At 41.0% G+C, this 22,398-nt stretch overlaps 2 protein-coding genes across 2 annotated transcripts in view; both read right to left on the reverse strand.

Annotated features, from left to right (window-relative positions):
• Window positions 1–53: 53 nt before the first annotated feature.
• Window positions 54–16,685, reverse strand: ap1g2 (adaptor related protein complex 1 subunit gamma 2). Its single transcript, XM_078264714.1, has 22 exons — window positions 16,467–16,685; window positions 15,787–15,989; window positions 15,111–15,235; window positions 13,928–14,069; window positions 13,573–13,669; window positions 13,405–13,481; window positions 13,177–13,272; window positions 12,093–12,173; window positions 11,558–11,656; window positions 11,391–11,446; window positions 10,485–10,598; window positions 9,870–10,010; window positions 9,425–9,479; window positions 8,662–8,784; window positions 6,490–6,579; window positions 6,176–6,303; window positions 5,533–5,637; window positions 5,215–5,362; window positions 3,721–3,883; window positions 3,295–3,446; window positions 2,881–2,979; window positions 54–2,691 (listed from the first exon to the last, which is right to left on the reverse strand). Exons 1-22 carry the CDS (start codon window positions 16,498–16,500, stop codon window positions 2,584–2,586), a joined length of 2,436 nt encoding a protein of 811 aa, XP_078120840.1. The 5' UTR covers window positions 16,501–16,685; the 3' UTR covers window positions 54–2,583.
• Window positions 16,686–20,790: 4,105 nt separating this feature from the next.
• slc7a8b (solute carrier family 7 member 8b) overlaps window positions 20,791–22,398 on the reverse strand; it is a 13,557-nt gene continuing 11,949 nt past the window's right edge. Inside the window, 2 exon segments of the mRNA XM_078263326.1 lie at window positions 20,791–21,408; window positions 21,906–22,083. Of these exon segments, the coding sequence (XP_078119452.1) occupies window positions 21,287–21,408; window positions 21,906–22,083 (300 nt within the window). The 3' untranslated portion in view covers window positions 20,791–21,286.

The raw sequence follows: 22,398 nt of genomic DNA on the forward strand, positions 1-22,398 counted from the left end.
GCGTCTTCCTCTAGTACACACACACACACACAGACACTAAGACAAGACCCTGCTGACGATTCTATAAACTGATTTTTATTAGAAAATTACATGAAACAGAAGATTTAAAGACAATTTACGACAGAATACTCATCCTGGTCTTTTCTTTACAGCTTAGTTAAGGTAGTGATCTGAAACAGTCTGGTAAGAGATTGTACTGAAATCCATTTAGAGCACCATTGCTGACATCCAGTATCCAAAGTGTTTTTAAATGGAGGCTTATGATTATAAGATGAGTCATCAAATTACTGAGGCGATACACTGGCTTCTTCTAAATGTCTTTATAGCTCACTGTTTTGTCCTACAACAAAGGGTTGTATCAGAGATTTTTTCATAGACTTAAAGTTAATTGTGCTCACACAGTATACTTAAAATCTGAAATATAAACTCAGCAAAAAAAAAAAGAAACGGCCCTTTTTCAGGACACTGTAGTTTAAAGATACTTCTGTAAAAATCCAAACAACTTTAGAGATCTTCATTTTAAACGGGTTTAAACAATGTTTTCCATGCTTGTTCAATGAACCATAAACAATTAATGAACATGCACCTTGAACGGTCGAAGTCACAGTTATAAGGAAAGTAAAGAGACCTTTCTACTGACTGAAAAACACCAAAAGAAAGGCGCCCAGGTTCTCTGCTAATCGGCGTGAACGTGCCTTAGGCATGGTGCCAGGAGGCATGGGTTGATGTGGCCAGGGCAATACATTGCAATGTCCCCACTGTGAGAAGCCTAAGACAGTGCTACAGGGAGACAGGAAGCACAGCTGATCGTCCTCACAGTGGCAGACCACGTGTAACAACACCTGCATAGGATCGGTACATCCGAATATCACAGGTACAGGATGGCAACATTTTTTTTTTTTTAAAGATTATTTTTTGGGCTTTTCCGCCTTTATGTGACAGGACAGCTAGGTGAGTAAGGGGAGAGAGAGGGGAGGACATGCAGGAAATCCTCACAGGTCGCCTGGACCTCTGCGTCGAAGCATAAACCGCCAAGTATATGTGCGCCTGCTCTACCCACTGACCCAACCCGGCCACACAGGATGGCAACATTAACCGCAAGAACTGGCCAGTATGGTGCAGTACATGAGGAGATGCACTGCAGTACTTAATGCAGCTGGTGGCCACACCAGATACTGAGGGCTACTTTTGATTTTGACCCCCCCCTTTGTTCAGGGACACATTATTCCATTTCTGTTAGTCACACATCTGTGAAAATTGTTCAGTTAATGTCTTAGTTGTTAAATCTTTTAATGGTCATACAAATATTTGCATATGTTAAGTTTCCTTAAAATATAAAAGCAGTTGAAAGTTGACAGGACGTTTCTTTTTTTTTATATATAGAGCTTGTAGACAGTATGATACCCATTCTTCTTGTATCACTATAGAAAGTCTTATGAAAATAAACTCTGGAGCCTCTGTAAACAATAGAATAGGAGGTACTGGTCAGGAAAAGCATGCTTGAATGGGAATGATAAAAACATGTTTACATGACAACCGCTTACATTTAAAACCATTTATTGGCCTCCAAAACCAAATATAATTGTTTTTGTACATGAGAAAACCTCAGTTCTTGAGAAGATGAAAGGCACAGGATAATTAGGAGGATACTCTGAGCTGTTGAGCTGAAAAATATGCAACACGTAAAGGGGCTTTAACACCGCCCGCGCAAACCCGTTGCCTCCAGTCATTTCAATGACGAAGCGGTTTTGATCACGGTGGTAGGGGTAGGCAGTGGTTGCCGCCCACGTGACCATGCACAGATTCTGCTCGGTCGCCGAGAGGTCACCGCGGTGAACTTTTGGCGGTAACCACCGGGCTAAGGAACAGCTTTTAAAAAGGCTTTGCTTTTTTGGGATACACTGATGCAGGTAGGTGGTTGCAACGGTGTGAAACCAGAATAAGGTTGTGTTTAAAATCCTACACCCTTCAAGCTCACATGTATGTCCTTGTGTTTCCCAGTAAAATTAAGTGTACTGGATAGGAGCATTTTATAATAATAGTAGTGGGTCATTAGCGTTTAGCTGCTTTTCAACAAAGACGAAGATGGTAAAGGCAAATAGTTCATAAAGGAAGTCACTTGAAAGGGAGTACAAGAGTGCTATGTGAGGCCAATTGATCTAGTGGCACGTACTGACTGACAGGAGCCACATGAAAGTACATATTTATGGAGTGAAACAAGTCAGCTTCAGTAGCTGAAAAAAAAAAAAAGTTTCTACGGAGAGTTGTCATTGCAAAAATCCCATAACGACTGATATTTTAGTATTTCCATAATATAAGGGCATTTTCCAAAGCTTGTGCCATATTAAATAATGCCATCAGTCACATTTACACTTGGATTCCAGAGGGGGAAACTATGCAAGTTCACGAGGTTCTTCAGCTGTAAAAACACCAGAAACATCAGGAATTTCAGAAAACGCAGCTTTGACGGTAGTATACAGGGTGTGACAGCACAGGAAAAAGAACCTTCCGTCAGTGAGGGGCGATGCCTGCTGACACATCCACAGACTGTTGTCATAGTCCCGTTGGACCGAATGGCTTCCGTCACTGGCCGGCAGCATCGAGTCCAGGGAAGGAGTCGATCTGGACTGTATCCTGAAAGGTTGATCCTTGGCTGGTGTAAGATATGCGGACCCTCATCTTCAGGTTCACCTGGAGGAGGAAGGATTTTATATAGTGTGATGCAGATAGAACCGGCACTGCTTCAACTGAGATGGAAGTAAGAAAACAAGATTTGAAACTGCAACACACACACCTTGATATAAAAGAGGGATGGGTCACACTTCGGATTGACCTGACCGTGTGTGTGTGTGTGTGTGTGTGTGTGTGTGTCAAACCCACCTTGTTTGGATTGTTAAGGACTACCATCTGGGTCACCTTAGCTGTGTCTCTTGCAGGAAGAGAGTCCCCACTGGGAGCCTTCATGTGTAACTGGACACTCTGCGGGGGGGGGGGGGGGGGGAGATCAAATGAAACGTACCAAAACCCATGCATGTTTTTTCAGGTCCATTTACTGCACAGAATACTACCGCTGAGAACATGACAGGGTCTCAAACCTACACCCCGCAAGAAACATTGACTGGTCAAATGAAGAGAGACAGTAGGCATAACAAAGTATACAGAAATTGTGTACAATATGTGTATATTCTGCCACAAGCTGCTGGATTTTCTGGTGAACCTCGGCAGCCCAAAAATCAACGTCGACCTCGAGCTTGTGAGGGACAGGGTGTTTTATCCACAGGTGGTGAGACAAACCTTGGGCACTGCGGCCTGCAGGGTGAAGCTGCTGATGTCGGAGTCAGTGGAGTTGGAGGCTGTTAGTGTGACTGTCAGGCCCGTGTCTGACTGTTTCTCACAACTTAGTGTCAAAGTCACACCGTCTTTCTCATACACTGGCACTGTAGGAGCTATGGAGAACAGATATAATAACATAGTGCATTAGTGCATTTAAAACCAATATTGAGCAAAACAAAGGGATTATCTGATGGCCTGATTCAGAACAGTGAACACAAGATTCAGTCTTGTAAATTTTGCATTCTCTAGTTTCATGTCCAAAATCAGTTCCTCTGTGTGTGTGTGTGTGTGTGTGTGTGTGTGTGTGTGTGTGTGTGTGTGTGTGTGTGTGTGTGTGTGTGTGTGTGTGTGTGTGTGTGTGTGTGTGTGTGTGTCTGAGGGTCACACCTGGTGCGAGGGGTGCAGGCTCTAACACTCCTAGCAGATCCAGGAGGTCTCCTCCAGCAGCGCTGGCTGTGTTGATGAGCAGGCCCGGTGCTGGAGCGCCTACTGCTGGGCTGGGCTGCAGAGACTCCTCAGAGCCTCCCAGCAGGTCCAAGAGATCACACACCTGAGGAAAGCCACAGACAGGAGGAGGACAGAACAGACTCCGTTTTCAACTGGCATTAACATCCATCCTGAGCGATCGGATCACAAGTGGACAGCGCTACTTACAGGTGAAAACTCTCTTAGGACGCATTTAAATCGGATCGCAAAAACCACATTTGAAGGTGGTTTGAGCCGTTGCATGTGTCCACGTTCTAAAAGCAGTGAGAACGGGATTGTGTCCTGTGTCCACATTAAAGACCGCCTACTCAACTCAGTAGATCTCCTTACGTCGGCATTCCTTTATATAGGCTACAGTCTATGGTCGGCACAGACAGACTGTGGGCAGCGCTTTTTCTTGATTTATGTGAAAGTAACAACTGACATTTACACACACTCACACGACCAGCCTATATGCAAACAGAAAGGATGTACGCGTTTATTTGCATATGGAGCGGGGAAGTGAAATAAAATCATAAGTGACTCAGTGACAAGTCATTGAGGACGTATTTGGAGACCCATTCTACAAACAGGTGAAAACACACGCACCTAGAGCTGTCCACTTGTGATCTGATCACTCAGGACAGACGTTAAAACCAGGTCAGAACAGAGTGGCACCTGTTGAACCTTAACCTGAACAGAACACATTGCTCTGCATATTCTAAGCAAATGCTTCTAAGGACAGTAAGGCTGTGTGAATGTTCTTTGACCAAACATTTTCATGAAACGAGATAAACAGAAGTCACCAATAATTAGCTATTAACATGAAACTTATATGCCATTAAGTCAGAAGGACACAGTTATCAACTTTGTAGACCTCTGTATTTGATATTTGTGTATTTCAACAGAACATTGTTGCTTAACAGGTTAGCTGGGCTTCTTTCCAGTTTGATTTGCATGAAAGCAAATCAAATAAAACACGAGGCTAGCAAAATGTACTAAGTAAAAAGTACTAACATATACCTAGTGTCCATCTGCAAATGAGAGACCACTATTTATTATGGACAGTCCATAACAGAGGGTATGATAATGTAACACTTAAATATTTAGATCACATACAAACAGATACTAACTTATTAGCCTGAGGCAGATATTTGTGGTGTCAAGAGTCCACAAAAGTTACTTTTGCAAGACTAGACTTAGGACCTGTGCTGACGCACTGGTTCATAATGTTCCACAGTCATTAGACAGCTTAGAGCTGATGCTTGAATAGTTATCAGTAAAATCTTGAAAATCATCCAACAAAAAGGACATCAGATACAGAGAAATTGAATTGGCAAATCTAGACAGAGGCCATAAGTCCAGTCTTGACTAACCAGCTGTCGTATATCATGCACCTGTGTCAATGTAATGTACCTGGTTAGCAGGTTGCGGGGGCAAAAGTGGCTCTCCCTGCTTGATTTTGGCTGGTTGGATGTCCTTAATGGCCTCCCCCGTTGACTCTCCGTTGGTATGACCCGGGGAGTTCTTTTCAATCACAGGCATCCTCTCCAGCACTGCTGCCCTGCAGAGAGACGGAACATCTCAACTCTTTACGGCCAGAAAAGAAAACAATTTGCTTCTACTATCAATTGTATAAATCCGCTGTAAAAACAATATAGCTCTAAAAATAGAAACATATTATATTGCGTGAAAAACGTGAAAAGTGGACTTCTTCATTGTGCTGTTGCATACCTCATGTGGTCATATTTTTTGAACAGGGCATTGTATTCAACTGCCCTCTGCTGGAGCTCCACGTCTATACAGCTGCCATAGATGCTGACGATGCTTCTGATGCGACTGGCAGTGGTGAAGTGATGAAGAGAAAGACAAGCAGTTAGGGGACCGCTGAGAAACTACTGCAACTATTCAGAAATTGTCTGAAACCTGTCCTAAACTTAAACGTACTACATTTAAATTTCCTAACCTCTATCAAAGTCTATTAGCGACCAGAACAGCTGCGCCAACATTGATAACGCGCTTTTTATGTGCTACAACTCAACGTATCAAAATGCTAATTCTTATGGTACTGTTGTTTTTTTTCATTAGCCTTTTTTTTCATTAGCATTACCCTTCATTGAAATGTGTTGCAATGTTATTATCACACTCAAATGCAGTTGGACAGTGTTGGGGGGGGTTGTTCCTCAATAAATGGCCAGACAGTTTGCTTTCTCAACACATGACAAAGTAACCATTAACTGGTTGTGACCAACAGACCATTTTGACCATGACTGTACTGCACTCTTTTGAGACAAATAAATGTATACTAGCCGCAGTGTCCTGTTGCTGTGCTTTAACTATCTGCTGTTTGCTGTGAGTGAGAAGAAGTGTTTCTTACTCCACATTATCAGTGATGCGGGTGCTCAGTTTCATGGTGGCAGTCAGAGCAAAGCCTCTGGTTGCCGGGGACGACATGTGGGACTGCAGAACCGTTTCCAAGGCGTCCAGGACGTCGTCCTCGGTGACCTGATTGAGAGATGTGTCAATACAGGGTCTGAAAGCTGACATCTTATTTTATAATAATGAAACTAGGGATAAACATGGCACATTTTGGCTTCTTCTCTTCATTTTCATGATCTAGCAATAGGTTGACTCACTACTACTAATATTTATTTGTATCATACTATAAAACTGTGTTTGTGCTGCGTGTACCTGAACAGCCTCTGTCTCCTGACACTCTCCTCTCAGCAGCAGGTCTCCATACTCTCCTATACACCAGCACGCCACCTGCACCAAGGATTGCTGCACGCACAAATGTTACACTTAGAGCCCGACTGATAAAGGATTTTTAAGGCCGATATCGATACAAATATTTGGTGATTTAAAAATCCAATATTCCGATATATATCGGCCGATATGTATTTAAAAAAATTTAAATAATCCAGAAACGCGTAACAAAACATAAAACAGATTTACCTAACATTAGTTATTTGTAGTTATTTATGAGTCCTCACTAAAATAATATGATAATGCAGTTTAAAAATAAACTTGTTTGTTTTATTGTCACAACAGAACAGAGTAACATCAAAATATATTAAAGTTCTGATAAATAAAATGTATACAAATTAGGGCTGTCAGGATTAACGCGTTCATCGCGATGCGATTAAGGGCCGAGCATAATGCGTTCATTTTTTTTTGTCGTATTAATCGCATGGCGCCATTTATTAATTTATTTTCACTTCACTCGGCTTTGCGTCGTGCCTAACAGGCTACTATTTTGCCGTACTTCCTCGTAACACATCCTGCTGCTGCAGGAACAGCAACGCTGATTTCGGTGCCTCATTCTGGTGCCACTGATATGTCTGCACTTCTCTCTGATGCTCTGAAACACACGTTACAGGAAACAGAAACATCGCTGCACGTGACGCTAGTTAACACTATACTCGCTTATATATATGTCAATGTATACTCAACTGACGTTAGCCTACCGCTAGCTAGTAGCTGGATTAAACACGGTTACAACGCTGACAGCTAACGCTAAACGGTGTAAAGTTTGACTGTATTTCACTGTAGAGGATTCCGACACCGGGATGTAACAATCTGCAGCTACTGTTGTCGGAAAAACACAGAAACTGGTAATTTACAGCGTCGTGGTGCATTCAAAGTTGTTGTTAAATGCCCTTTTCCCATCTGGTGGCTGTTTTTGTCATTCAACAGCTATTTACTAGTGAAATAAGTTATTGTTATAGTGATTACATTATTATAAAACATTTAATTTTGACGATATGGCCTTAGCAATAAACAAGCCGTTCTTTAATGTTGCCAACTGTTTAGTACCCTTCTTTTTTTTTACTTTCTTAAAAAGTATCGGTTCAGGCACCGTTAAGGCACCGGTACTGTTTTAAAAGTACCGCTTTAGCACCGGTATCCAAACCAAACAATACCCAACCCTAATATTGACTCTAGATTTAAATGTGTGACTAGATTAAATATATAATAAACAAATACAAATCTTAAAATCAAGTTCATAAAGTCACTTTCTTTGCATTCATTTGATTCCCAATCAAGACCCACTGCTAAGAATTGCTTTCCATTGTTAATATGTACTTAAAAACTGTTCTGAAATGCAAAATAATAGAATTTTAATCATGTGATAAAACATGCGATTAATCGCGATTAACTATAGAAATTCAACGATTAATCGCGATTAAGAAAATGTAATCGTTTGACAGCCCTAATAAAAATACAAACTTAAGATATGAAACTTAAAGTCCTTTGAACAAAAACAACAACAACAAAAAAAAATCAAAGTGTGTGTTCGGTCTGGCTCTAGTTACACTCACATAAATAGTATGCACAATACACCCACAGTAAAATATAATCATAGAGTAATACTGCAGGAGTTTTTAGGACAGTTTTTGGGAGCAATTTGAAACGTCAGAGCTACTGAATTCACTAGAAGTTAATGTGGCGGAAGATGGGAAACTGCACCACACTGCAGATGAGTGCATGACTGCTCATCTGACTTGGTTCCCAAAATAAACATAGTTGCATCAGCCAATTTCAAACTAAACGAAAGCTTAGCCATTCTCATTGCCATGGAACCAAAGTTCTGTCTGGTTCAAGAATTACACTTTTCTTTTAATGAACTTCTCCGGAATTTTGCACATTATGTTGTGCTGCAAAAATGATTCTCAATCCAAATTACATGCTTTTTCTCTCTGATATATGGTATGCAAACATTATGAGCATCACTTGTGTCAGCGTGGCTTAACTGTGAACTATTTGATTTAAGTTACAAATCTGATCTCAGATTGGTTGTACACACACGCACATGCACACACACACACACACACACACACACACACACACACACACACACACCTGAGAGATGTCTGTAAGCAGGGCTCGGTAGAGCTTGTGGACGGTGTAACAGTGCAGCTCTGAGGCGTTGGTGATGAGCTGGATCAAGTTGGGCACTGTCTCATCTCTCACGTCACCCCCCGCCTGGCAGAGTGGAAATCGGAGTAAAAACACACAGACACACACCGAACTCCATTAGCTAGACAGCTGGCCCAAGTATTTGGGTCGACACACATTTCCACCCAGACACAATGACCTCACTTGGGGGACGCTTCCTTCACAGTTCATATAGTATACATTATAAAGGACATTTACAGATATGTATTTAATCTTTAATTCATGCCACATCTCTACCATTACCCTTTTTTATACACTTGCTCCACACCTCCTTTTCTGTACACCACATCCTTTTGATAGAACAGCGCAAAGGATTAGGTAAGCATGACTTTTACACCAATCATGTGGATTTAATTTATTCCCTTTCCAAATTGGGGCACACATTTTGAAAGATAGGGATGTAACAAATGGAAAACATTAGTCCAGGATAAATGGCCTATTCAAGAACTGGGGCTGTTTGACAAACACACTTTCTCTTGTCAAACGTTTTGTTTATAAAAAGGTACATTTAGTGTCTTAATGCATACACAGCCTTCACACATGTGGCCCCTGGCATCTACACTAAGGCATAGTGCATTATTAATGGCAGTAGACAACTTAAAAAGAGTTGTGAGTGAGAGAAAGTCATGTAAGAGGCAGCAGGGTGAGTGGCTCAGTCTGTATTTACCGTGGTGAGGACATGCAGGATGGTGTCAATGTGCCAGCGCTGGGAGGGTGCATACCTGACAGAGACAGAGACACACACACTCAGTGGTGCTTGCGGGTGAGTCAGACAGACACACAGACACACACACCACACACTAATCCATCCACAAAAACAAGTTCATTATGAGGTAGATGGTGTACATTAGAAACAGAGAAGGCTATTCATCGTCACAGCGCCACTAAAAGAGACGGGTATCATTGAGAGTGGAGACAGACAGACTGAGACATGCGGCCACATATATATAAGCACAGAGACTTTTTTGTTACAGCCTAAACAGCTGCATCACATTAAATGTATTCACATGCACACAAATGTATAGTATGTGTTCATACATGCATAGATACTTTATGTGTAATACAATCACGTACGTATGTGCACATGTACGTGTCTGCAGTGTGTTACTCACCTCTCTGCGGCGTTGAATATGCCGCTGGCAGCATGAGCCTTCAGCTCAGCGGGGCAGGAGGAGAGGAAGAGGAGCAGCTCCTTCATCATGGAGCGGACGTTGGAGGCTGACACCAGCGCCAAGGAAAGCTCCAACGCGCGGCTGGAGAGTTGGCCAAAGGGGATTAATGTTAGTAATTCTGTATATACATTAAGGGCTTTTCAGACAGCAAGAGCTTGCCGAGACGCCTCCATTGTTTTGAATCTAAACACAATGGCAACTGTGCCATCATGGTCTACGGCAGGGAGGTCAAAAGTTTTACTTGTATGCGAGTGCCCTATATATTTATACACATATTATACACTCCAGCAGAGAACGAGATCAGTGAAGAGAAACAGACTTGGAGCAACATCAGTTTTAAAGTTTGATTATCATACTTTGAGAGGTTTCCTACATTTAGGAGGATTCATTTCTATTTCAAAATGAACTGATCCCTGAATATTTAGATTATCAAATCATGTCAGTGGACTCTCTCAAAACTCACATTAGGGGATGATATTGAAAAAGCATAACAGTGTACTGAACATCTGTGAAATACCAGCTGTGCCTGACAAGCGGAGAAGAGGTGAAAGTTACCGCTTGACAGAAGCGTCCTGGTCCTTCAGGCAGTCCACTATGGTTCCCCTGTGGCGTTGCACTGCATTGTGGTCTGTCCCAACAATCTTTTGAAGAGATGTCATGGCAATGTACCTGGACACGCATACAGAACAGCCAAAAACAAAGATGTCCTTTTTTAAAGTACATACTGCATTATGATGAAGCGCTGTGAGTGAACTGAATTGACTGAGGTTTACACTGCAGTCAGATTCTGAATATGTAGTGTAGCAGAATATATTAAACAAATAAATAGTAAAACAATTCTAACCATCAGCTAGCAATCAAGAATATTGACAGGGCTGTATAAAACTTAACTTTCTCAACTTGGCAATATAAATAATTAATCTTTCCATGTCTCATGGACTGTTCAAGTATTTATGTATGCACAGGAGAGATGTTATCTATCCAGGCAGGTCTCGCAGGAATAAACCAGTCCTATTACTGTCAAACAGCCACAGAGAGAATCAGGGGCCCTGCAGGTAAAAACCAGACGGGCAAGCCTGGCCACACAACCCCTATGGAGACAAACCCAAAATAAATAGTAGCATAACAAAACCCCAAGGAACATGTAACAGGTCTCCACACTGCCTTATGAAAAATGACATGGCCCAAAATTGAGAGATCAGCATTAACAGACAGACAGTGACCTTCCGGTGTGGCTCTAGAGAAACGGCTCCAGGGAAAGTGATTAGTGAGCTCAGACTGATAACAGCTTGTGGGGAGGTTTCTCTCTCTGGCTGCAACGAGTTTGCCGTTGGCCTTGTGGAATGGAAAAGGTACAATGACCCTGAGAGATAAGAGAGGAAGGATGGGGGAAGAGTAAAGGGAAAGACAAACCGGAATGTGAGGAGGAAAGAGCGTGCTGGAAAGGAAAGCAACACTAACCGAATGTTCCTGTCGTTGTTCAGGAGAAATCTTCCCAGGATGTTCACAGCCAGAACCTTTGGCACAAGTGGAATGACGCAGGTGTGCATTTATTAATTAATCAGGTAACATTATTCCCTATGTGTTAAGGTGGTTAAACACAGTGAGAAGTGCTGCTAGTCTCTCACCCTGAGGCCGCTCTCCGACTTAATGTCTAGCACGGTAAGAACAGTCTCATACAGCACGGCGTTTCCCACAGTCTTAGTGCTGTCAGTGTTGGTTGCCACCTGTATGGCAGGTCAAACACACATCAGTACATTACTCATACAACAACATACATTCCTTTATATGTAACAGACACTAAAGTGACATTTTGAGTATAAAGAATCATTTTTGCTTCTCTACCATCAGGCTTGTACATTTGCTGTTTTTAACACCCAGTTTGGGGCAAGTCTTTCCACATCCTCTGGCACACAAGATGTGATGTGCTCTAGATGTTCCAGTATGTTTGGAATAAAACAAACTGGGTAACTAGGTAGTCAGCATTAGCAGTAAGAACCCATAATGGTGGAAAAAAGTAAGGATTGACACAGACAAAAAATACTTGGCACTGGATAACTTCTGTATTCTGACTTCAAAACAAAGAACAAAGCACATAAAAATAACAAAAAACTAATTTTCATGTAATGGCTATTTATTTTTTTGTGAAAGTAAACATCGGACCTGAGCTAGTAGGTCATTCATAGCGTCACTGGCGCCTTCGTTGTTGTGACCAAGGATTCTCAGCAGCCTCAAGATGCGTACCTGAGGATGGAGAACGGAGAGAGTGAACAGATGGACTACAAGTTATTTTGGTGCACAGAATCACCAAAAATAGGAGGAGATGATTAATCTGTGCGTTAGTGAGAAAGAAAGAAACTGAAAGTAAGAAACACATTAACAATTTATTACCAGTCTGTACCCATGTAGACTGAATCTGAGCCATAAAGGAAGGATAGGGACATTTCTTGGTAGAACAAGTCACTTTTGTTTTGACTCAAGTGCTCAAAAGTTCCTGGTTCACATGGAGATGGAGAGCAAAGGTCTGTTGATTGTTCACAGATTCAGGAAAATTAAGAATACTACTGATTTATTACAAAAGATGAGATGTTAATTAAGTGTTATTGTTAAAACTTCAATGTAATGCAGTGCAGAGTTCCAGCACCATGCCAGCAAAGCATCCATTTAACTTAATTAACTAGAATTACTAGGTAATAATTACTACAACTAGGTTGTATTCCTCTGCCAACCGGTCAAGTTGCAGTTTACATCCATGTCTGTCCAGACTTACATAATCTATGCAGTGAATACTTTGAAGGAATTTAATAAAAAAGGTATAAAAGTGTATTTTTTGGCAAAACGTGGCTGCTTCACACACATCCTCAACCCAGCAGCACAGAAGATCTATACAATCACCACCGTTTGAAGATTAGTGTCACCAATTCAGTATCCGACCAAATATCTCCCCTTCTGTTCCTACGTTATGGTGTTGAAAAATGGCCAGAAAAGCAGTTTTGCAGAACATTATGATGTCATAGTAAAGTTGGCCTTTGACCTTTTGGATATAAAATGTCATCACTTCATCATCGGAAGATATTCCCTTTAAAGGCGTTCCTGAGATATCGCGTTCACGAGAATGGGACGGGCGGACAACCTGAAAACATTATGCCTTCCGGCCATGGCAATCGCCGGCCCGGAGGCATTACAAAACTAGAGAGAGATGTGATACTGTGATATGGTCCCGCGAGTGACTGGAGTCCAGACTAACCTGTAGGAAGGGATCACTGATTCCTGCCACATCGTGTTCTGGAGAATAACCTGAAAGGACCAGACCTTTCATGATCTGAACCAGATCTGGCACTGTCTGGAATACACAACACCAACGCATTACTGCAGAGTGCATACATGAAGAGATACTGAACTCATCAGATCAAGACGTGTGTGTGTGTGTGTGTGCGTGTGCGTGTGTGTGTGTGTGTGTGTGTATCCAGCATACCTTTCTGAAGCGCTCTAGGGTTTCTGGATTCCGCTCACACAGCTCAATGATGAGCACCACAGCACCATGCAACACACCTGGGGATAAATGGCGGTAACCATAGAGAATAGTTGGAAATGGTAATTGTGAGACAAGCTTACAAGGTATGAGTCATTAAGATCCACTAACCATGGTTCTTCTCAGCGAGGAGGGAACGAGCTGCGGGCGCAAAAAGCTCCCCCAGATCATGGACTTTTCTCACAATGTGAACAGCGCACAGAGCAGCCTGGAAGAACAGTGGAGCAAGTCATCATCAGCACTGTGACATCGTTACTACATTGAGCGGGTGGATGTTGGTTGATAGTTTTACTGCTGATGAAGCATTGTGAAAATCGGTGTAATCACAAATAGGCTGATAAGTAATCCTACATCATACTGAGATGATAGCTGACATATTTAACTGGATGAATGCATACATGGATAAGACATTATCCCCAACACTAGTCAGTACCTTTCAAATGAGCAAACCTGTGGAGGTCCCTACCTTCTTCTTTATGTAGGAGTTGGAGGCTCGGAGCAGCCTGTCAATCTCTGGTGCCAGATCTCTGCACATCTCAGCTGAACCCATGCAGGCCAGCGTGCACAGAGCCAGAGACTGCACATACTGGTTACTGTGAGAAAGGTCACTGGGGGGAAACACACACACAAATGAGATCTGAGTGCAAACATTTTAAGCATGTTACTGAAATCACATGAGAATATCCATCCTCTGTACAATATTTGGCTTGGTCGGAGTCTCTTTTCTGATGTTTTGCTCCCTATTTTGTCTACTGCAATAACTATATTTACATGAAACTATGTACTATCGTCAATTATGACGATTTAATTATGCTCATTATTCTCCATGTCAAAACCTGTCGCCTACATTATCCACAATGCAACTCAACTACAGATAGTTTGTTTGCTAATATAGCCTCAAGTTTCTAGCCTCTAGCAGAGATGAGGAGCGGGCTACAAAGGTATATTACACTCAATTCTTTCTAACTCCACACCTCCAGATTTTTTTTTCATTTTCAAACTTGTAGTCTTCAGCTCCATCTGACAATTTATCAGACTCCTTCTGGAGCCACTTAAAGCTTTACACAACTTTTTTTCACATATGCAGTAGTACTCCCCAATAGAGGATGGATACCCGACCCGAGCCCGACGGGACCCGACAGTACCCGACAGTACCTGATGGGCCGGGTTCGGACAGATCTTTAGAAATGATGTTCGGGTTCGGGTCGGGCTCGGTCAAATCAGCGCCATGATTGGGCCTCTTGTACGCACCTGTGTTAACGTGCGCTTGTTGCCCCGTGTGCGCTGATGCGCTCATCTGTTGACATTTCCGAATGCCTTTCTACAGTTGCTTAATAAAAGCGGGCTTTCCACACAAACAAACGTACATGTGTCATTAGTATGAGAAAGAAATTAGATTTTAACTGCGTCGGGCACGGGTCGAGTTAGGTTACTGCTCTGTCGGACGCGGGCCGGGCGTAAAAATGCGGTGCGATCCGCACTCTACTCCCCAAGACCTCTAAACAGACTTCAATGTGTAAAATTGGTGAAGTTCCCCTTTGATTGTATATGAATGCTAAATACGGTTAAAATAAAGTATTACTGAAAATATAAATACTAATTATTTTTAAATGAGATTTCAGATTTCAAGTTCAAGTGGCTGCCCTTACTTCTTGATGGAGTTAGTGATGAGCAAGCTGGCGTCCTGCTTCTCATCCAGCAGCATCATAGCTCCAAGATATCCCACACGCTTCTCGCTGTAGCGAGGGCTGGCTATCATCCGAACACACTCCATCTAGTAGGAAGAGCAACAACTCCTTTAAATGTGAAGTTACTTGAGATACTGACACTACTGATGCCCTGAGGTAAATGTTCTGCTCTTTGCCCACTCCAAGTGGAGGCAAGCTTCAGAGCAGCAGCCCTGGAGCTGAGAAGGATTCAGTGGCCCAGTTTTACTGACATGGGTTTGCAATGCTGCAGACTTTGCTTGAGGGAGTTAACCACAATAGGTCTAATGACACGGAAAGTCTGAAAGGGCAAGAAGTACACAGCAGCAACATTACAAATATTATCATGGCTTATTTGATTCAAAATGTGATTCAACAATGTGCTGTCTCATTGCTCTATGTATTTCGAGCTCCATCATGCCCAGATTTTTAGCACAGATAATGTCTGTGTCAGTGCTTAGGACATAGTAGTTGGACACAGGGACTGGTCCACTATGTTGCACGAGGACAATTCACCGATTAACTAAACCCAGATCATCCAGCTGCATGATGGTTTCTTACACTGCTAACCCCCTTTACCCAAGCAAACCCATGACAGGCATTAGTAAAATCCCCTCACCTGACCAAAGTGAGCTGGGTAGCCCAACATGTGCACATAGAGCAGCTTGGCCAGGTTGTGCGATCGCCCCCCATTGTCAGCTTGTCTGAACTGTGCCCGGATAGCTGCACACTCCCTCTGGATGACACCGCGCTCCTCACACTGCGTCCTCGCTGACCTGATGGCCCGGATCATCTCCTGCAGGGGCACTGATGGAGACATGGCTGTGTGTGTGTGTGTGTGTGTGTGTGTGTGTGTGTGTGTGTGTGTGTGTGTGTGTGTAGGTGGGTGGATGGATGGATGGGGGGGATGTTTGTGTTGGTATGTATGCATGTGGTGTCATGTTAAATAATAGCAGAATATTAACAGAGAACAAACTACTTCACTATGCAGAGTTTTACTGTGGTTGGTTTCACTTCCTGTATCTGAAAAGCCTCCAGGTGTGTGTAACATTAATGTAATGACAAAGCGGTTACCACACTAACGTTATAATAACTACATCTTTAGTAACTATAGCTTTAGAAGAGCTGTGCGGTCACTTAAACACACAACTTAAGTGTCTATTTCATACATAGTTCAAACTACTTCAACTACGTTTCAAGGCTGGTAAACTGACTGCTGTTCCTGGTGACATACTGTTTGTACATAGCGTCATTTACTCCTAGACCTGGCTTAATAGAAAGTTGCTGTCAATTACCTACCTCTATATAACTCATTTACGTTGTAAAAATACATTCAAGTATTAAATATATTCAAGTTAGTATGACACTCCCCCAGTCGATGATGCAGGTCAGTGAAACGAGGCACAGGCTAGCCAAGTGCCCGAACAGAGCTAACCTTGTAGATGCTGTCAAGCCTGCTCAGTGAGAGACTGCCGAGCTAAAGAGCTAGCTAAGTTAGCATGGCAGTCTGTTATGTGAATGGTTTAACCTCCAAAATAGCAACGTACCTCTACACTGTACAGAGAGTCGCCAGTATTTAAAAAGAGAACCGGTTCAACCGAACCCCCTCCAATACACGGCAGCAGTTAGTTGGCTGGAAACCCAAATAGTGTAGCTATCCATGTAGTGTCAAAAGATCCAAACATAATTACACGACTTCCTGCCACACCTTTCAAAATAAAATCTACTTTATAAATGCATTTAGAATATGATAACATATTTATTTCGGTTAAAATCAGACAACATTTAAAGGAATTGGCTGGAGAGATCATTACACGCGATTTGATGCGTCAGGAATACATCCTGTGTTACTTGTGAATTTTTCGTATGTGACATTTTGACATGTCAGAGCAAAAAAGAAAGCACAAGTGCAATTAATTATTATGGTTACATTTCATTTAAGTATGCAAGTTCGAGGGCATTGTAGTGTATTGTTGTAGCGGCCTCACTGGTATGCGCAAACTTTTCGGAAAAGAGCCAAGGCCATGTTTAGGACTTCAGAAATATTAAGGTCATGGATTTAACTCCTCCAGCAGAACTCCACGTGCCTGAGAAATGTCTGGCTCGATACAAACAAGACTATTATTTTATATAAATTTTTCATTAATTTAATTGTTCAACTATGTTCTTTCCTATTAATCACCCTACACTAATGTCTAAACCCTGCTATAAATTCTCTACACTTTTGTGAATAGGCCTTTTCACAGCAGACAATTTAAGTGTCATAGTAAAAAAAGCCCAGGTGCTAATAACATTATTAGTGGGAATGCTGATTCAGCAGCATTCCAACTATTGTTATTCTGTTTGGCCATTTTTATTATTCCGTACGTTTTTTGGCTCTCCGTAACTTCTGCAGACGTTCAGCTATTAAAACCATTCAACTTTTAAAATATTCAGCTCTTTCAGCTAATGATGGGACTTCTTCAACTTTTTTTCTACTATTTATACTTTTTTAAATATTAAGCTTTTTAACACTTTTTTTAACATTGAAGTCAATGAGAGGGTGCTTCAAATCCTCTTCTGCTTCAAAATGTATCTCCTCCTACATTCTTTCACCTACAGACGTGATTCAAACTTTAAACTGTTCACAAAATATTCAGGTATTCGGGGTGTGCGCAGTGTTTTGATATCTTTTACAGTTTTTGTGAAAAAGCTGTTAAAGTTTAGTGTTCGTTTCAGGAAATTTTATTTATTAAACAAGAGTGTGTATTGCGTGAGCTAGAGTGGATGATGTCATCGCCAGAGCACAGAGCCTTAAAAAAATTATCTTTGTCCCTTCTCTATAAATTGCTCTCACACTCACAATTTTTACTTGTCATACACAATTTATACATCAAAACGTAGGTATTTTTGTCTAGTTTCAGCCAATTTGCTCAGTTATGTGATATGACTTATACTTTTGGCTCGGTGAGCTTCCAAATGACAAGAGTTCCACATCTTCCTCCATTCGCTGCCCTGTTTAACATTCTCCACATTTCTGAGCGAAACGCAGAGCAAACCACTTTTTTTAAATCACTGATATGCCCACATTTTTAAGTTTATCAACATAAATTTGATATGCATACGTTCACAAAGGCCTTGTGGTGGTCACGATTACATCATTTGACTGATACCCCTTTTTGTTTTAGCAGTCTGAGCCTTTATTTGAGAGCTTGCTCTCAGTGTCTTTGAATAGCTACAGTGTGGCACAGGTGACAGTTTCAGCAGGTGACACGGTCGTTAACTGATTAAAGATTAAAGAGATCTCATCACAGAGATCAAAGGGTGTTTTCACTGGTCATACGTTACCATGACAACACTTTCACAGACAGTTGAATTGAATACTACAGGCAGTAATATGAACATTAGTCTATATCTTTTGCGTTCCACTTCTGTCTGTCTGTCTCTCTCTCTCTCTCTGTTTCTCTGTCTCAGTCTGTCTGTCTCTGTCTGTTTCTGTTTCTCCTTGTCTCTGTCTGTCCGTTTCTGTTTCTTCCTGTCACTGTCTGTCTGTTTCTTTTTCTCCCTGTCTCTGTCTCCCTCCCTCCTGTCTCTCTATCCCTCCCTCCTTCTGTCTCTCTCTCTCTCTCCCTCTCTCTAGTGTCATTTGTGTTTTGTGATTTCATCCATGTATATATCCCGCTTCTTTTCAGGCAATATATTCACCTCTCAGCTCTTTAGGGTCATGCTTTTTTGTTCTATGCAATGGATATGTCTGATAATAATACAAAGTATTTATACTTTTAGCCTTTTTAGTCAATTTATTTGAACTTCCACTTTTGACAGTATTACAGTTTAGCTTCCAGCTTTTCTAGAAATGTATTTCAGCTCTTAGCTTAATAAGGTAATGCAGTTCATCTTCCAACTAACAATTTTACATTTCAACTTGCAAGTTTTTCAGCAGTGCAGTGCAATCCATTTGAGATTTTTCAAACAATTTATTTCATATTTCTGCATTTTCATCTTTGTTTCTCATAGCATTTGTAAGTCTTCCAGACTTAAGCATAATTTCAGTTAGAAAATAAATTATTTTATACATTAGTGGGGTTATTCAACTTTTTAATGAAATTCATGTTAATTGAAACCATTCATACTTTTTCAACTATCACTACTTCAACTTCTTCTTACTGATTTAAGCTAGTCATCCAGTTTAGCTTTAGCAATTCAGCTATTCAGCATTCCCACGCATTTTCTGCAGGAAATGCATTTTCTAGTTAATTACTCCTGTGCTTTACCTGCTGTGAAAAGTCAAATCTACAGGGAAAAGGGTTTATTACTCCAGAAACTTAGGTATGATTTAAAAAAAGAAAAAGGGTCTAAACTCAAGGTCCACTGACTAGCTTTTTTCAGGCCTTACACCGCATCTCATGGTCTACATCTAGTCTGACAAGCCAGACCCACCTGGCTGCAAATTACATTTGCTGCCGCTAGGGTGCGTCTAGATTTCTAGGCTAGGTCTACATCAGCAGATGGACAGAAAGTATTTGTGTAGAAAACATTGGAAGACTACCTTGGATACATTTATTTGGCAGTTGTCATGGCCAGGTCAAGTTGCATCCTGTAAATATCTCATATTATATCATAAGAAATATACATATTTAAAGTAGTCTACATACCCTAAGTATTACCTCTCATACCTTTAAAGTGGTAGTGGCCTAGTCTAATTGTACTGCTCACCCTAAATAGTGATAACAGGGGACTGCAGACTACAAATCGCTAAATGGAGTAAAGACTGGATTACCCAACTAGCAAAGTATGCTGCCCCAGACCCAAGCTCCCAAAAGCTCTAGGCTTTCTGCTTTTCATTACCTTTACACTGCATTTAAAAATGATATTTGTTTACGGTGGTTGTGAACAAAATGTTACCAGTATATAAATATAAGCAATTCAATTTGTGACCTAGGCTGCATGAATTAGAAGTTCTGATCCATCCAAAATGTCCAATTCATGCAACATTTGGGTACAAAAAGCTTCAGGCTTTTATTTTGAAGGCACATTCATGTATTTTTCTGTCTTATTTAGGGCAAAGTGACATCTTGACCCAGCTAGGCTTGTCATAGGCCCGTGACTTACGCAATTTGATCGCTCATTGTGCGTGGACTCCGCCCCTTCTACGTCAGGTGTTCCAACAGGTGGATGAAACATTAATGAGGAGTTGCTGCAGGCAGCACAGTACCAATACCACCACCTCAGTATACAGCACAATGCAAAGAAAACTAGGCATCCCAGTATCATTTAACAGATACCAAAACGTGTCAAACATAATTCAGGTGATACAAATACCTGTGAAAATCGCAAGATCTTTAGAAATTAGATATATGGTCACTATATGCCAAATATGCATTGCAAACACACTTTGGGAAAGGTTTGATTTTCTACCATGAGCTTTCTGTTGATTAATAAATCAAGAAAATGAATACAGCTGCTTTTTGGTGTTACCTCTCTTCATGCATGTGGACAGTTCATTTTTTACTACTTCTTAGGAAAAGAGGAAGCGTAATCATATTAAGAGAACATATTTTTAAATGGAAAAATAATAATCCGCCAGCAACCGAGAATGCAAGGAAAAGCAAATCTTCATTCTCTAAAGCCAGATCTGCCTGTATGTAATAAAAAGGGAAACAATTTAATGAATCATTCATACAATTGGGTACATAAAGTTATGAGTCCAATAAGAATACAAACCATTAAACCATCTGAAAATTGTCATTTTAGTGTTACTATAGTGAGATGAAATTATAAACACAGAGCTTGAACTAATTATATATATATATCATGCTTATTACATTTTTCTCCACTATCTCCCAGACCCAAACAGCAAACCACAAAAGACAAACAAAAGGACAACATTTTAAATTCTAATGTGATGTCAAAATGTCAGTGTTTCATAAATTCAAGAGTAAGATATATTTCATCCCAAACATGTGTTCCCTGGCTATACACTGAAATGGTGGTCAGCCTTAAGGCCAGTCAAAAATAGAGCTAGAAAGTCAAGTGTTGTAAAACAAGTGAATATGTATGCTTATCTTTCTGAGAGTTTTCTCCAAGTGCCTTTTCCTCACAAAAAAATTGTCTGTTTTTTTTTTTATGCACATCATCAATCAGCCGTTTGAGGGCTCGTCATCGTCTCCATCTTTGTTGTGAGGCCCATGGGGCTCCACGTTCTCCTTCATGACTGGATAGACCACCGAACAGAGCTTTTGGCACAGATGAGTCATTTTACCTGATGTAGTTGGGAAAGAGACAAAGAAAAACATTTTGATATTAGAGTTAATGGTTCATATGGAATTTCTTATATACTTGTTGGCATGTATCCTGATTAAAATACCATTTTATTTTTATGCTCTCCATCAAACTGGGTTCACTTTTTAAATCAATCCTGTACTTTATAGAGATACAATTACATCTATAGCATATTTCCTTTTATTTGAAAAATACTTAAGTTGGATCGTCGTATTTAAAATTGCCCAATAAGAGAAGCAGGGTCCCCCTTTAATGCTGACAAATGTATGTAAAACTGAACATCTGCGTACTTTAACCTTTTAACCCATGTATTTAATACTGAACCAAACTTCACACAATTCACTTTTGAAGTGGACAGACCTTATTTGTTACAGTCTATGGGACAGACTGACATTTGCGAGCATCTCAAAGTTGAAATAACATTTTCGAATTCAAGACCTGACATCTTTTATCTAAGACACCAGGATGTTGCCTTACCAATAGTAATATCACAACACTGCGGCTTGTTTTCCCAGTATACTCCCAGGAAATATACAGGGACACCAGACATCATAATGGCCAGACCAATACCGCAGACGACAGGCTCAGAGTAAAGGGAAAAGACCAGCAGGAAGGCCCAGAACAGCAGGTAGATCACTGGCCATATCAGGCTCACCTGGAGGATGAGGGAGAAAAGTTCAAAATCACATGTGGTTTTATCTGTTAAACAATTATTAATACATTTAAGACACCTTTTCGATACCGTTCTTGAGGTAGTCAGTGCAGAGCCATTGCTTCAAAAGATTTGTGAAATTGGATTGTTGGTTATGAACCAGAATTAGATACAAGCTTGGCCTAAAAGTGAGCTCTGTAGCCTTGCATAGGCCAAGCCATATTAAGTATACTTTATGTATTGTGTAGTATTCATCGAAAATATACAGGCATCAAAATGGTTTTAAACTCTTGTGTGTGTCGCTACTATGCCCTGGCA

The sequence above is a fragment of the Sander vitreus genome, chromosome 12, assembly GCF_031162955.1.
Source record: "Sander vitreus isolate 19-12246 chromosome 12, sanVit1, whole genome shotgun sequence".
Taxonomy (NCBI): Eukaryota; Metazoa; Chordata; class Actinopteri; order Perciformes; family Percidae; genus Sander; species Sander vitreus.

Coding starts and splice junctions, on each gene's coding strand:
- ap1g2 (XM_078264714.1), bottom strand. CDS start 16,500: ATGTATTTTTACAACGTAAATGAGTTATATAGAG. Junction 5,638..6,175: donor CGCATCACTGATAATGTGGA/GTAAGAAACACT, acceptor CACCACTGCCAG/TCGCATCAGAAGCATCGTCA. Junction 3,884..5,214: donor CCCCGCAACCTGCTAACCAG/GTACATTACATT, acceptor GGCTTTCCTCAG/GTGTGTGATCTCTTGGACCT.